Source organism: Euprymna scolopes, chromosome 19 (assembly GCF_053919585.1).
Source record: "Euprymna scolopes isolate OS-2025 chromosome 19, ASM5391958v1, whole genome shotgun sequence".
NCBI lineage: Eukaryota > Metazoa > Mollusca > Cephalopoda > Sepiida > Sepiolidae > Euprymna > Euprymna scolopes.
The window spans coordinates 39,528,004-39,544,291 of NC_136500.1; the positions used below are offsets into that span (position 1 = coordinate 39,528,004).

The 16,288-nt window shown below is 37.2% G+C and overlaps 1 protein-coding gene across 2 annotated transcripts in view; it reads left to right on the top strand.

Moving 5' to 3' along the window:
- The window catches only part of LOC145303541 (uncharacterized), a 44,810-nt gene extending 36,499 nt beyond the window's left edge, over positions 1 to 8,311 (top strand). For both annotated transcript variants that reach the window (XM_080145008.1, XM_080145009.1), the window contains exon 4: positions 721 to 8,311. In XM_080145008.1, coding sequence (XP_080001134.1) covers positions 721 to 1,770 — 1,050 coding nt within the window. In that variant the 3' untranslated portion in view covers positions 1,771 to 8,311. The remainder of the gene's footprint in view (positions 1 to 720) is intronic.
- The last annotated feature ends 7,977 nt before the right edge of the window (positions 8,312 to 16,288 follow it).

Here is a 16,288-nt window from a genome sequence, read left to right on the forward strand (position 1 = left end):
AGAGAAAGAAAGATAGAGAAAGAAAGAGAGAACAAAACATGAACATTGTTTTAAATTTGATTGTCAGCAAACAAGTTCTTGGTGAGCCGTCCCCTTAAGTAATCCAATTTACCAAATTTCCACAACTAACGATTTCTCCGATATTGTCCCATTGACCACTGTCCACTCTTTAACCCTTATCCTCGAGTGGCCTCCAGTCCTTGAGAAGTGGTTACTCCTATGTAGAAAAAAAAAATCAAGCACGACATTCATCATCTTCTTGTACTCATTCACATAAAATATTTGTCAATCAAGCCCGATCTGACTCATGTCAGATTTGAGATTGCCTGAGCAGATTGTGCATGCCTTCCCGCAAGAACAGTACACATCTAAGAAAAGGACCTCCAAATTGGGGATCTGGGGCTTCCTCGAAAGGATTTCAAACCCATTGTGTCACAGGAGCCACCATGTGAAGATTGCCAACATCTCTAAGTGAAAGTGTTTCTGTGGAATGAACTGGATTTTAACTTGTCATACCTAGGTTATCAATCTGTGTCATTAACCACTGAGCCACCATTACCTCCCATTGTTGTGATTAGACTGTTGAGCCTCGTAATGAAGCCAGCATCTCAAGGTTGCACTGAACACCTTAGTTTCTTTATTTTCATTTGGTTTTCTTTTCATTTTTTTCTTCAGTTAAAAAATATTTCATTAATTTTCTTTTCTTTTTTTTTCTTTTAGGTTCATAAAGTTGTCTTATTGGCCACTTCTCCAACATTATTATCGAATTCTGAGGTACGAGACGATTGTTTTCTGCGTGTGAACTTTCCGGCCAATATAAGTGAGAATGCAATGAGAGCATTTGCTGAGTATATGTATAATGGCGTATTGGATCTTGATCCTCTTACACTCACTCAGTTGCAGCAAATCTCATACCAACTTGGGATTGAGGAACTCTGTCTACTCTGCAATACGCACCTTTACTCACAGACACAAGATGCAGAAAATATCATCCAGCCAGGAACATCACTGTCACACCTTGCTACTCAATCAGACACCTCCTCATCACAAATCTCATTAAACCATAAACAGAGTTCTAGTCCAGGGGTCAAGAACAGTTCATTGGTACAGAGTTCAAAAGGTCAAAACTTTATTCTCCCTAACCCTTTTGCCGTCAAGATAGAGTCTCAAGATTCCATCCAGGATTATAGTTCAATGGGTCCAGCTTTCCCAACACATTCGGAAATTACCACTAATGTGGCCGTATCTGTTAACGAGCCAGTCTACTCTCCCAGATCTATTTCTGTAGCTAAAGTAAGTAAAATTCCAAAAACATTCCAAGAATGCAGCCAAACTTTAGAATCGCCAGTCGTTTCTCAAATCAAAAGGGAACATTTGAACCAAAATGTATTTGAATATGATCAGCATTGCTCCACATTGTCTTCAACTTGTACCAGTTCTCATCCACCAAGACTATCCCCTCGTCCTTCCCCTGCTATTGATACAACTTCCAATCATCAACAATCATTTTCAAAGAATCAGTTAAAAGCTGTAACAACTCTTTCAACCTTGCCATCGTCTTCTGGAGACAAAGCCGCCCGGCCTACCCGTGAGAATGCCTCGTTGAGAACTATTGCTGGAAATAACGATTTGAGGTTAAATTTAAGAAATAAACCTTCACAATCGCAAAAATCTTACTCAACGATGCTATTGTCTTCCGAACTCGATACCCTACCCCAAAATATATCACAGACTGCCAAAAGGGAACCATATATAGATCTCACGTCTTGAGATTCATGAATATTAACCTTGCGAATATTACAAATCCAACCCGGTCCCATTGAGTATGATGAATGTGCTATGAAGGCAGGCTTAGATCTGATGACTTCAGAGAAAGATTAAATTTGGACAGTATAAGGAAATGTGTGCAGAACAGAAGATTTTGTTGGTTATGTTGAAAGAATTGTTGACAGTTCTTGGGTTAGTAGATGTAGGTAATTGGGTCACTTGGAAAGGGATGGCTAAGGAAAACCGGATGTAGTGATAAGAACAACTTGAGAAAATGAGGAATAAATAAAGACCTAGCAACTTTTAAAAGTTAACTTCCAAACTAACTTATCTCTGGCCAGGTCTTTATTTTTCCCATTTTCTCTCAAATCCATCCTTATCACTTATGTTTTCCCTTAGCCTTCCCCTACCAACTAACCCTGTTATCTCGACTGTTCTACGTCTACTAAACCCAAAACTTGTATCCATTGTTTAAATGTGACCAAACGAACAAAGTGTCCTGTCCTACACGCATAAGACTGTCTTCAAGAGTCACATAAAAAATCAATAATATCATTCTCATATTGTTTCTTTCCATGCAATACATATCCTCAACCCTCACTGACTAAGGTTTTACATCCATACATCATCACACTTTGTACACACGTCTCATAGTCTTCCCTTGGTTAACAATGTTAATTCTCTGCTGGGTAATAATTATAGAAGTTCATCAAACTTGCTCCAGCCATTTTAACTTTTTGTCACAACAGTATCAGCTGGGAGATGATGGTAGCTAAGTGGTTAATGACACAAATTGACAACCTACAGATACACTTTCACTTAGGGATGTGGGTAACCTTCATGAAAGAATTCTAACTCGAAAGATATCGGGGGAAACAAATGCCAACAATAATCTTACTCTAACCCTAACCTGATTCACACAAAATGAATGACTGAATGATGCTGAACAACAACAACCAGCATCAGCTCCTCCTATTGGTATGCATACTATGTCAGGATGTGTTGAAAAGAAATCAATAAAGTGCTCGATCACAAATATGAAAGCTAAAATATAAGTTATATAAACTATATGTTACATATTTCAGAGACGTACCATGGTTTCATTCCAATCGATCTGCCTTTTAAAAGTCTTTTAAAAATTCTAAACAAATCATTTTTAAAATGCCCTTAAAAGATCCACTGCAATGAAATCATGGTATCTCTCTGAAATATGTAACATATTGTTTTTATATGAATGATTTGTACTTGTTAAATATCCATAAAACTTATTAGCATACATAAATGGACCATAAATCTGAAGAAGGCCGGAAGAGCACATCAACTGAAATATGGTTGAAACACCAACACTGAGAAGTACTTTCGGACACAATCACCCTGGTTAAGTTGAACAGATTTACTCCCCAGTGTACACCACAACTCAAACGACAGCAGCTCACATCAAGGTCGCATGAGCTGACTATCCATTTATAATTCTACTGCCAAAGACCAACCACTTGTTGGCTAGAGAACGTAGAATTTGCCATCATGAAAGTTTCTTTGAGATTTGTTTAAGGAAAGGGACCCAAATGGTAATTGGTCTTTAGTGAATTTGTTATAATGCCAAAACATTTCACAACCATCGGATTTGAGTTTTTATGTCAGAAATAAGAAATATTGCACAGTCCGTGAACTGACTAGCAGGAGCATTCCCCTTACTGTTCAGAATGGCACACTGTATGAGATACAGGCTACATCCCTGCTGTGTTAGTAACTATGGTGACAACAACGCAAGAAAACAAAATAGCATACACAATAGTTTTTTTTTTTTTTTTAAATATCAGCTTGACATCATGTTTCACCGTCCTAAACCTGTTTTTCAGCTAGTTTCCACAGTATTTTTTCCAACCCTGAAGAGGGGTTAGTTTATACGTAATAGTTGTAAGTTGTTTATAGATTGTTAAACAGCAGGGGCAAGATAAAAAAAAAAAAAAACGTGATCAAGTAGGAGCAATGGTTTCTGCATAATAATCTTTACTATAATGCAGTGGATGTGTGCCAGCAAACTAGGGGAAAGAATCCCTTCATCCATTAGAAGCTTGGTATTGGTTGGATTTCAGATGCCTTACGCACTTGCTGTTTAAAGTGGTTGAGCCATGTACAGCATTCCACCTTTTAAATTAACTCCATAACACACCTGGATATGCCCCAAGCAGTTGGGTGCATGGTAGACCAAGAAAGACCTGGTTTGAGTTCCTAGGCAGTGATTTGACTGCATGCAGCATGACTGATACCAACTCTTTGGATTGGACTGTGTGTAGAGCAGATGTGAAGTGTTGCCTGTTGCTGGCCACTCTGAAATTCAAGACACTTGTAGCTCCTTAAATACCAAAACTAGAGGAGGCAGCAACTGAATCATGATCTTTTATTTCCAAGGGTCATATCTGTCCTATCTATTTTTTTTTGTCTTCTCGACACATCTTCGTCAATGTCGATGAGGACAATAATCCTAATAGAAAATAGTGCAAGATAAGACTCTAAATTGAGTTCATAAAGCAAAGAAATAATTACATCATCTGGTTTTGGTATTTAGAATGTTACGAGTGTCCCAGACATCAGGTGAGCAACACAAGATAACGTCACTTTCCATGTGATCTTTACCTATTCTGGCAAAAAAATATGTATACAAGGGTCGTTTCAAAAGTAAAGCCCTTATTTAAACTCCAAAAGTTTAAGAGTTACCATTAAAACGAGTGACATTTTGTGAGAATTTATTTTTCTACATAGTCACCACAATTTTCAATGCATTTTTGCCAACGATGAATACATGGGCGTCCAGAGTGTGCTTTGTTATGCAAGTGTCATTCCAAAAGTAAAATCTATTTTGTTTTTGACTCAAAAAGTTGAAGAGCTATAAAGACGAGAGTGGTACCATTAAAATGCGTGACCTTTTGTACTCCAAAATTTATTTTTTGTACATAATCATCACCATTCTTTAGGCACTTTTGTAAAGAATTCAGTGACGCATCTGCTCCTAACACACGTCTATGACGAGGGGTTGCTTTCTTAGAGATTTGCACCATCAATATATACAACAGAGATGAAACTTTCAGGTCGTTAATGTATAAGTTCATTTAATTATTTATAAACTTCTGAGAAACTGTCATTCTTTGACAAATATTATCTGCTTTCAAAGATCCAAAAAACTGGAGCAAACATGAACAGAATATAATTTGCTTTGAATAAACTCATTTGCACAGAAAGAATTGCTCAGATTATTTTACTTTATATATTTGATCCCTCAAAAAATACATGAGAAAAACGTGCTTATTTTTATATAATGAATGTGTTTGATAAGTTTTTCTTAGCTCTAAAATCAACATTTGATCACAATGTAATTCTGATCTGCCATTTTATTTATTTTTTATAAATACTAGAATACCCACCCTGAAAGGGCTAAAATTAATTTTCTAAATTAAAATCTAAAGAATCATAAAACTCTGTAGACCATCCATCCTTGTTTGAATCTTGTCTTTAACAATTGAGTGATTCCATCTTTTAAAATAAGAATGGCAGGTGAATTTATTAGCGTCCAAAACTAAGGGACAAAATTTTAAAACCTAATATTTGTTAGAAATAACAACCATGGAAAGTTGAAATTTTGACAACTGGTAGTCATTATTATCCATAATAACGTACTAAGATTTGAATCGTTTGCAAAGGATAGAAAAAGAATTATAACAATTATTTATTTTCAAAATAGGAACATCCAAAATTGAGAAAAACAATGTAAAAAATATGCTATATTCAAATTTTTTTGGTTTCCTCTAAAGAATAAGTCTTACTTAGTCATTTGTAAATGTTGCATCAGTTGGCACCATAGCAAAATGCCAAAAACTTGATTACTCTGTGAGACAAGCTATTGTGAGGCTACAAAAGGAAAAGCACACCCTTAGAGGGATTTCAGAGAAAGTGAAACGTTCCAAGAATGTTGTAGACAGGGTTGTTAAATCCTACAATGATACTGACAAAATAGTGCTTTTAAAACCGGCAGATCCCGCAAAACTTCGGCAAGATAAGATTGAATAATGCAGTGTATATCATTAAAGAACCATTTTAAGTCTTGCACAGAAATTAAAAGGGTTACGAATAGTACATTTTTTTTTTTTTTTACATAGCCTTGATAAGTGGTGATGCCTAAGAGGCCACTCGAGGATAAGGGTTAAAGAGTATACTATAGAAATTGGACAATATAGTAATCATTAGTAATGGAAATTCGGTAAATTTGTTAACAAGTGGGACGGCTCATCAAAAACTTGTTTACATTAGACTTGAAGACAACCATATTGTAGTCAGCTGGAAAGCAGAAAAACGGAAGACAATTCCACAGGCGTGCAGTTCTAAGAAAGAAGCTTTGTTCATGGAATCTACGTTTAGGTTTAGGCATAGATAAAGAGTGGGGAGAATTATTGATAGTGTTTTCAGCTAGATGAGTGTGCCTTGTGAAAGTTTGGCGAGGGGCGACCATAGACTGAAGCTCAGTCGAACACTTTCCATGAAAATAACAATACAGCAAAGTCAAACTTGCAACATCCCTTCTGTGAGATAGAGGTTGCAGGGAAGAGAAAAGGACATCTCCTACAAGGCTACGAAGTCTATTTTGAACTCTATCAAGACAGGACAAGTCCTTTCTAGCAGCTCCTGCCCAGATGTGGCAACAGTATTCCATCCTTGGACATACCTGGCTCTTTTATAGATAGAAAATTGCATCAGCAGTGAGATATCTACTGGATCGATAGAACGATCCCACCATTTTTCCAGCGGCCTTGGCAACAGATTTGATGTACCTGTTCCATTTAAGATCAGGAGTAAAAGTCAAGCCCAGAAGCTTGTCAAAACTTGAGGCATCCTCAAGACGAGAGCCATTCATTTCAACTGATGCCAGATGGAGATCAGAACGTTGATGATGTAAAGAGAGAAGCTTGGTTTTAGACGCATTAAAAGTAACCAACCACTCCTTTCCCCATTGTACCACGTGTTCAAGATCAGAGGAGAGAGAATCGGAGAGAACTTGGTCGTTTACTGACTTAGATGTGCTACCATAGATAGTAGTGTCATCAGCATAAATGTCTACAAATGATGTAAGGATGTGATTTGGAAGATCATTAATATAGATCAGGAAAAGAGTTGGTTCTAGGATGGACTCTTGATGGACTCCAGCATTAATACTGTGAGCTGATTTTTGCCCCTCAACTACTACTCTTATGAACTTGTCAGAAAGAAATGATTTAATAATTGAGAGGACATTTCCAGCTATACCATAGCTAGAGATCTTGTGAAGTAAACCTGCATGCCATACCCTATCAAAGGCCTTAGATATGTCAAGAGCAATTGCCCTAGAAAGGTTGCCTCCATCGAGAAATTCGCTAATCCAATGAGATATAACTGTAAGCACATCTGTTGTAGATCTTGCAGAACGGAAACCATAATGTTTGCCACTAAGAAGGTTATTTTTGCTGAGATGGTTGATTACTTCTCTATTTAACACAGATTACAGCAACTTACTCATGATACACAGGAGACTTAATGGCCTGTACTGAGAGGGGGATGAGCGATCACCTGAATTCTTAAATACAGGGCATACTGATGAGATTTTCCAGGGTGATGGGAAGCAGTTCTCCTTAAGACAACATTTAAACAGTTTTCTAAGTATCGGCGCTAGTTCTGGTTGAAGTTTTTTGTTAATGTGTCAAGACGGACTGTTTCAAGATGACTGCAAGAAATAGGGCTATTTAATCGAACCCCAGGGAAGAAGCCACTTGTTAGTTTGAAGAATAAAAAGAAGAGATTAGAGTTTTCAAACACGTATGTAATTTGGACATATGAAAATTGGGCAAAAGTATTTTTCAGTGATAAAAGCAAGTTTAATTTATTTGGAAATGATGGAAAAAAACAATGTAAAGAGACATATTGGTGAAAGATTAAGTGCAAAATGTACTAAGAAAACTGTCAAGTTTGGGGACGGAAGCATCATAGTATTTGGAATGTTTTCTAGCCAAGGTACAACATGTCTTGTCCGGTTACAAACTTGTGTAAACGCGCAAATCTATAAAAACATTGTTCAAGATCATGTGCCAATCATACAGAATTCAGGTTTCGATAGGACTACCTTTATGCCCCATGTCACAAGGCAAAGATGGTAATGAGTTACCTTAGCAAGCAAGATTTTGGAGTTCTGGATTGGCCACTGCAAAGTCCTGACTTAAATCCAATAGAAAATCTTTGGAAGACCTTAGGAGTGAAAGTTATGGCAAGAAATCCCACTAACACGGAGGATTTGTTGGTGAAGCTTCAAGAAGAATGGTCTAAAATTAGTATTGAGGATTGTCAAGAACTGATTCGTTCTTGTAGTCGAAGATGTGCAACTGCCATTGAGAGCAAGGACTCATTTACTAAATATTGATTGTACATGTATTTTTATTGTTTTTTCGTTGTTCACATTGTTTTTCTCAATTTTTTCCCTTACTTTTGGATGTTTCTATTTTGAAAATAAATAATTATAATTCTTTTTCTATCCTTTATAAATGATTCAAATTTTATGTATGTATAAAACTCTGGTCTGTCTGACCGTTCTGGCTAAAATTTATTATTTGATAATCAGGCAATTCCAGCTTTACAAAAGAGATGACAGGTTAATTTTTATATATATATATATATATATATATATATATATATATATATATATATATATATATATATATATATAAAATGAAGAGAGAGATAGAGATATATGTGTATGGGCATGGCTCAGAGGCTTTAGAATGAGGGTGGAGAGTTGTATGTTTTGGTTTCGATTTTAGCTGATAGCACCCAAGGCATATATATTTTTTAGTTTTGATCTCACTACTATATATTAGGTTCGATATAATAATTGCTAGAGAATTGTTTCTACAATAATAAATACGTAATTTGCATTTTATGATTGGGCAACACCAGGCAGCCTGCTGGTATAACTATAAATGCTACAAATCCTTATGCCTAAAATCCTTGTTCTAATTTTGATCAAAATCCATTACATAATTTTGATTCTAGAAAATGTCTGACATTTAAGCCTAAGGAATCATAAGAAGGAAATAGAAATTCAAAGAATCTTGTTGAATTGGTGCCTAATGACTATGGATTAAATATCTGAATTTTAAAATAGGAGGTTATGCCGATATTATGCCCCACAAAATGTACTTTCAAGAAAATTATCTATTTAATATTAAAAATAAATTGAAAGTATCTCAATTTTAATGAAGGAATTCCGTCAGCTTTTTTCCACACAAAAGGTTGCAAAAAATTACTTGTGCAATTAAAATTAAATCATGAACCAATAGCTATTACATTACACATGCATGTTTGTAATGCCGTCGTTCAAATTTCACCTAGCAAATTTTATTCTTTTAATTTTCACACTTTTCTACTGATTTTCCCTGGTTTAAACCCAAATATAAAGTTTCACATGGGTTCGACTATCCAATATAGTAAGTTTCATATCTGTAAACCAAAAACTGACAGAGGAGTTTGGTAGGCAAACTTTTTTAAATAAATATATATACGCATACATAAATGTATATAGAAAGAGGTTTGTGTTTACTATAACCTTTTTACGCAAATATTATGCAAGTATAAATCATGTAGAATATATGCATTAATATAATTACATGTAATAGTTAACTAAAGATAATTATCTCATAAGAAAACCGAAAAATCTAATATGGAATTAATTAAAATGAATGTTTAAAAGAATATGCAAATTAGCTAGATTTTTTGAAGAATAATTATTAAGTGTCTTCGAAGGCTGTTTCAAGCATCACTGAAAAGAAGAGAGGAAATAGGACTGGAGCAAGAACACTTCAAATGATTCACAGTCAGACTGTACTGATGTCATCATTCCACGATGAAAGGAGACAATCATATTTAACATCTTGTCTACATTTTGTATTATTAATGTTATCAGCTTTGTTACATTTAAAAGAATTCGTCGTCTTCTTTTTAATGTTCTGATTTAATAAAAATATTGTCAGATTGAGCGTCCTAAATTGTGAGATGAAAAAATGAACGAATTTCTTAGTAAACGAGAGTTGTCTCCCTCTGCACGATGACAAATTGTAAAACGGCGCCTCTCTTCCAGACCGGAAACCACATTTGGCTTCTGGGAGCACCGTTTTACAAATTGAATTATTGAGTCCATTTAAGATTACACAAGCTAGAAATTCCTCTACGGGGATAATACTCATACTTCTTTTGCATATCAGAGGGCGGGAATTAGCAAAATGCGGGATCGGTTCTTGCATGTAAAAGTATTTAATGAAACTACAAGTAAGTAACAGATCTTACTTGGTTAAAAAAAGGGTGAGGTAAGGGAAATAGGAGGTAAAAGAAAAATGATAAAAAGATTTCACATGAATGGATAGTCCGGTGAAGGGTAAAAAATCCAAGAATGGTAAAATCCAAACACGGTCGAATTAAAAATTTCCAATCCAACAGGTAAGTTCCAAATGGCCCAAAATGATCCAAAAGGCAGAATTCCTTGGAAAAAATCACAAATGGAATGAGTTCCAAATCATTAAAAGAACTCGCTTAAAAGAAGCCGCTTTCTTGCCATTAAACCATGAAGTTAGCCCTTTGTAGCAGAGTTTACAACAGATGTGTGGAGCCCAAGACTTGTCCTGATCACCAATTTTACAGTCAAAATAGTGAAAGTAGGCGGTTCTGAAAAGTGAATAGATGGTTCGACGCTGTGCAACTGTTGTGAAGCCCCAAACACGTAGCAGAAAGAATTGGCCTTGTTGAGACATCCTCGACGTTTTGATGTGATTGAAGCCATTGGAGTAAAAAAAAGTAAAACTAAATCATATGCAAGGCAAAAAAATGTGCATTTGAGCAACCCAAGAGATGCGCCACCTGTGAGACAATCTCTTCCAATGACTGCCAGAGCACTACTGAGTGTGCTGCCTTAACTGCCAAAATCTGTTTTGAAATATATATATATATATATATATATATATATATATAATGTAATGTTATCACTTAAAAAATAAGCTGTCTCACAATATTAGAATTAACCCTGAATATTTGTATACACCTTTATGTACCGTATATGCACATTATGCATATCTAAAAAATCCAATATTAGGTAAAAGCGTGTATTTCAGTGCGTGCCTCAATTTCTATTTAAATCATCTTGAAGCATCTTTGAACTGTTGTGGCACGGTACCAAGTTCCCATATTGATAAAAACAAAGCACTTAGTTTCCTGATTCCACATTTGTATATTCAGCAGGTATCCCATTATCACCTTCAGCTTTTTTTTTTTTTTACACAGTGATCACCACTTATCAAGGCCCGGAAGCCATTCAGGGATAAGGGTTATTGCAAGTACATTCCGTTAGTGTGGAGATTTGATGAAGTGTTTACTTAAGGGGGCGGTTCATTAGGAATTTTTTTATTTTTTTTATTCAATTTTCACCCCAAACAAGGCACAGTGCCACTTTGAAGCAGGGGGCTACTATCAGGGACTTAATTAGCGGGGTCATTATGAAGGGAGATGAGTAGAAAGATGTTTGTTAACATTACACTTGAACTTCTGCTTATCATTGCAGTTGGGAAAGCAGAATCCCGGAAGGGATTTCCAAAGACCCGCAGTTCTGGGGAAGAAACTATTGGAGTAAAAGGCTTTCTTGCACCTAGGGATCTCTACTGTAAAGGGATGAGACTTAGTAGCTTGTTGGGTTTGTCGGGGGTAGTTACGTCGGGAGGTACAAGTGTTTGTAGTTCGTCAGAGCATTCACCATTAAAGTATTTGTAGAACAGGCAGAGGGATGCAACATCTCGTCGATGGGACAGAGGCTGAAGCCTAGATGACAGTTCAGGACCTATCAGGTTGGCGACTCTCTTTTGAACCCTGTCCAGGAGCGAGAGACAAGCAGCAGATGCACCAGCCCAGATGTGACAACAGTACTCCATACATGGGCGAATGGTGGCCTTATAGAGGTATAGGATACTGTCAGGCGTAAGTAGTTTTCTAGCACGGTAGAGGGAGCCAACCTTCCTTGCAGCAGCCTTGGCAATGCTCTCAATGTATCTATTCCAGTTTATATTCCCTGTAAACGTTAGGCTGAGGAGTTTAAAAGAATTACTTTCAGGCAATGTGTTCTTGGCCATTGCTATTGGTGGCAAAGAAGGTTTCTTGTAGTTATTGAAGGAAACAAGCTTAGTCTTAGCAGCATTGAATGTGACCAACCATTTTTGTCCCCATTCCACTACGGATTGGAGGTCATCCTCTAGTGTTTCTGCCATTTCCTTGGATATGTGTTCATTTGTTTTCCCCTCATATCTGTTATAGAGAGTGGTGTCATCGGCAAATATACCTATTTCCGAAACAATTTTATCAGGGAGGTCATTTATGAATATCAGGAATAATAGAGGTCCAAGGATAGACCCCTGAGGTACTCCCGCATTTATGTCATATTGTTTGGATGTACGACCGTCGAGGACAACTTTGATTTTTCTCTTACTTAAGAAGGATTTAATTACATTATGAATTCTTCCAGTGATTCCATATGATTTAATTTTCCTTAGAAGACCATCGTGCCATACCCTGTCAAAAGCCTTAGATATATCAAGGGCCACCGTTCTACCCTCCCTTGTTTTATCCAATGAATGGTATATACGTTCAGAAACTACAGTTAAGATATCTGCTATTGAACGGGCTTGCCTGAATCCATATTGTTTGTCAGTCAGGAGTTTAGCAGCTGTTAGGTGCTGGACTAGGGTTTGATTAACTAAGGACTCAAATATTTTGGCGAAAAGCGGGAGGAGGCTAATGGGGCGATAATTTAGTGGGTCAGTTCTTTCACCAGAATTCTTGAAGACTGGTACCACAGAGCCGGTTTTCCAGCAGTCGGGAAAACAAGATTCGTTAATGCATTTATTATAAAGTTTGGACAGAACTGAAGCAACCTTGGCAGAGCATTTTTTTAATAACACAGCCGGGATGAGATCTGGTCCACATGCTTTTGAGGTGTCTAGGTTTTTTATAATACCATGTACCTGAGAAGGGGTGGTTTTCAAATCGTCAATTGTGGCGTCTGTTCGCAGAGGAAAATCAGGGAGTGAGTGGTGTACTGAGTTCAGTGTGGAGTTTGAGGCAAACCGACTGGCAAGCAGATTAGCCTTGTCAGTTGCCGTGCAAGCAACCTCATGATTGTTTGTTAGTGGGGGAATAGTTGACTGTCCATTATTAACTATGCTGTTGTAGATTTTCCAAAAATCCCGGGTTCCTAATTTCTGTGCTTCGATGCGCTTTCTGGTGGTTTCAGAGTAATCTGTCTTAGCTGTCTCTATCACTCTCTTACAATTATTTCTAGCTTCTATAAACTTCTGTTTATTTGAGCTGGACTTATGTCGGTTGAATCTGCGGAACGCATGCTGCCTTTGACATATGGCAGCTGCACAAGCAGAAGGAATTTGTTAACGTTGGACTTGAAGACATCCAAGTTGTAGTCCGGTGGGAAGTAGGCAGATGGAACAGAGTTCCACAGGCGTATCCATAAAAATCTAAAAATGATCCCACGTCTTAATTAACTAAAGAATGTGCTGCTTTTTCTAGAACTAATCAAGCAGTTCACTATGCCAAAATGCCAATTCTGTAGGTGGGAAAATCATTCTCGAAACTATTGCCCTGCTAGGAATGCTGACTGGAAAGAGAGGTCATTTCTCTAAATCTGCCGATCTAAAAGAAAGCAGACATTTATTGGTGCTTTTCCACTCGTCAAAATCTCAAATATTATACGCCAACTATCACAATATAAATTTTTAATAAATTAGATTTGAATGCCATATTCATAAAGATGAAAGAATTTATACAGCATTCGCAGCTGACGGAGGCCTATATGAATTTTATCGGTTACCTTTTGGATTAACAAACTCGGTAACCGTGTTCCAATGCACTATGCACAATATAATCCGAAAACACAAATCATCACCACTTTGATCCTCATTTGGCATCAATTAAAATGAATGGCTCTCGTTTTGGGGAGGCTTCATGTTTTGACAAGCTTCTGGGCTTGACCTTTACTCCTGATCTAAAATGGAACACATACATCAAATTCGTTGTCAAGGCCGCTGGAAAAATGGTAAGATCCTTCTACCGCTCCAGTAGATATCTCACTCCTGATGCAATTCTCTACCTATATAAAAATCAAGCACGGCCAATGATGGAGTACTGTTGCCACATCTAGGCAGGAGCTGCTAGAAGCAGCTTATCCTGCCTTGACAGAGTTCAAAATAGACTTCGTAGCTTAGTGGGGGATGCCCTTTTCTCTGCCCTGCAACCTCTTTCCCACAAAAGAGACCTTGTGAGCTTGTCTCTATCGTTATTTTCTTGGCAAGTGCTGAGCTTCAAGCTATGGTCCTCCCTCACCAAACTTTCACAAAAAACGCTCATCTAGCCAAAACCACTATCAATAATTTCCCACACTCTTTATCTGTGCCTAAAACTAAACATAGATTCAATGAACAAAGCTTCTTTCTTAGAACTGCACACCTGTGGAATTCTCTTCCAATTGCCTGCTTTCCAGCTGACTACAATATGGTTGTCTTTAAGTCCAACGTAAACAAGTTCTTGATGAACCATCCCTCTAAGTAATCCAATTTACAAAATCTCCATTACTTATGCTATAATCCCATAACTAATGTATATCATTAACCCTTCTCCTGGAGTGGCCTCCGGGCCTTGATAAGTTGTGACTCCTTTGTAAAAAAAAAAGAAAAGAAAGGGGGTATAACTAAACTCAAATTTTTAAGGCACCTATTGGAAAATGGAACAATCAGTCCTGATTCAGACAGACTCACACCACTAAAAGAATTACCAATTTCGAACTGTAGTAAGTCACTTAAACGAGCCTTAGGTCTCTTCTCATACTATTCACCATGGGTAGAGAATTTCTCCAATTGGATGTCATTTTGTTAAACATTACATCATTTTCTATTACTGAAAAACTCCAAAATAAATTTCAGGCAATAAAAGATGAAATTTGTAAGGCTTCGCTTGCAGCCATTGAGGATGAAGTTCCATTCACAATAGAAACGGATGCATTTGCGACAGCATTAGCAGCCCGCCTTTCTCAAAATGGACGTCCAGTAGTGTATTTTTGTAGGACCCTGACGCTGTTGGAGTGTCCACACTCAGGAGTAGAATGTGAATCAGCAGCCATTGTCAAATCTGTGCGTAAATGATGTGATCTCTTACTCGGTCGACATTTTACCATCATTATTGACCAACAGGCTGCTTCACATATGTTCAACACTCAGATGTTAAACCACATTAAAAATGATAAACTACTTCGATGGACACTTGATCTTTCCAGCTATTCTTATGATATAGTATATAGACCAGGTTCCTTTAATAGCTCCGCAGATACTCTTTCTCATTCATGCTCTACTTCGTGCTCATTATCACTAAAAGATCTGCATGCAGTGCTCTGTCATCCAGGAGTATCGAGGCTGAATCATTTTGTGAGACAGAAAAATCTAACATTCTCTACGGAAGATGTTTAACGTACCTGCGCTGAATGTCAAATATGTGCTGAACTGAAACCAAGATTCTTCAAACCCCCCTCAAGTCGTTTAATCCATTCTTGATCCCCATTTGAATGCCTTTCAATAGATTTTATGGGTCCAAAACTATCTGCGAATAATTGCAAATACCTACTCGTGATCTTAGATGAATATTCAAATTATCCTTTTGTCTATCCATGCCAGGATATATCAACAAAAACTGTCATAAAATGTCTCCAGAATTTATTTACCTTCTTTGATTGCCCAGATTCCATCCATAGTGATTGAGGGAATCAGTTCATTTCAGGTGAACTAAGAGTTTCTCTGGCAACACAGAATTGTGATTACCCACTCAACTCCATACCATCCAATCAGCAATGGACAATGTGAGAGAGTAAATAATACAATTTGGAAAACAATCAAACTCACCCCCAAGACCAAGCAATTAGATGATCGTCATTGGCAAGAAGTACTTAACATTGCTTTGCACTCTATTTGATATCTCCTTTGTACAGCAACTAACAACTCCACACAAGAGAATGTTCAATTTTTCGAGCAAGTTGGGTACCGGATACACCCTCCCTGAGTGGTTGCAAGGAGGCCCAGTTCTCCTTAGAAAGTGTGTCCATCAACCCATGTCTGACCCCCTAGTGGAACCAGTAGAAATAATATCTGCAACTCCCAATTTTGACAGAATTCTTTTCCCTGACAGCTGTCAGTCAAGTCTTGACAAAAGACCTAGCTTGCACTCCGACCACTGACCCATCCTTTACAAACCTGAGATCTCCTGTCTTCACTGATCATTGTAAACCACCAGATTCTACCCACCAAATAGCTCTGAACTGGAAGTGACTGATCAACAGGAACCCTCTAAGAATAACGCCACACCAGATGGTGAATCTTTCTCTTTAGTTGGCAAAATAAAGCGTCCAGAAATAGAA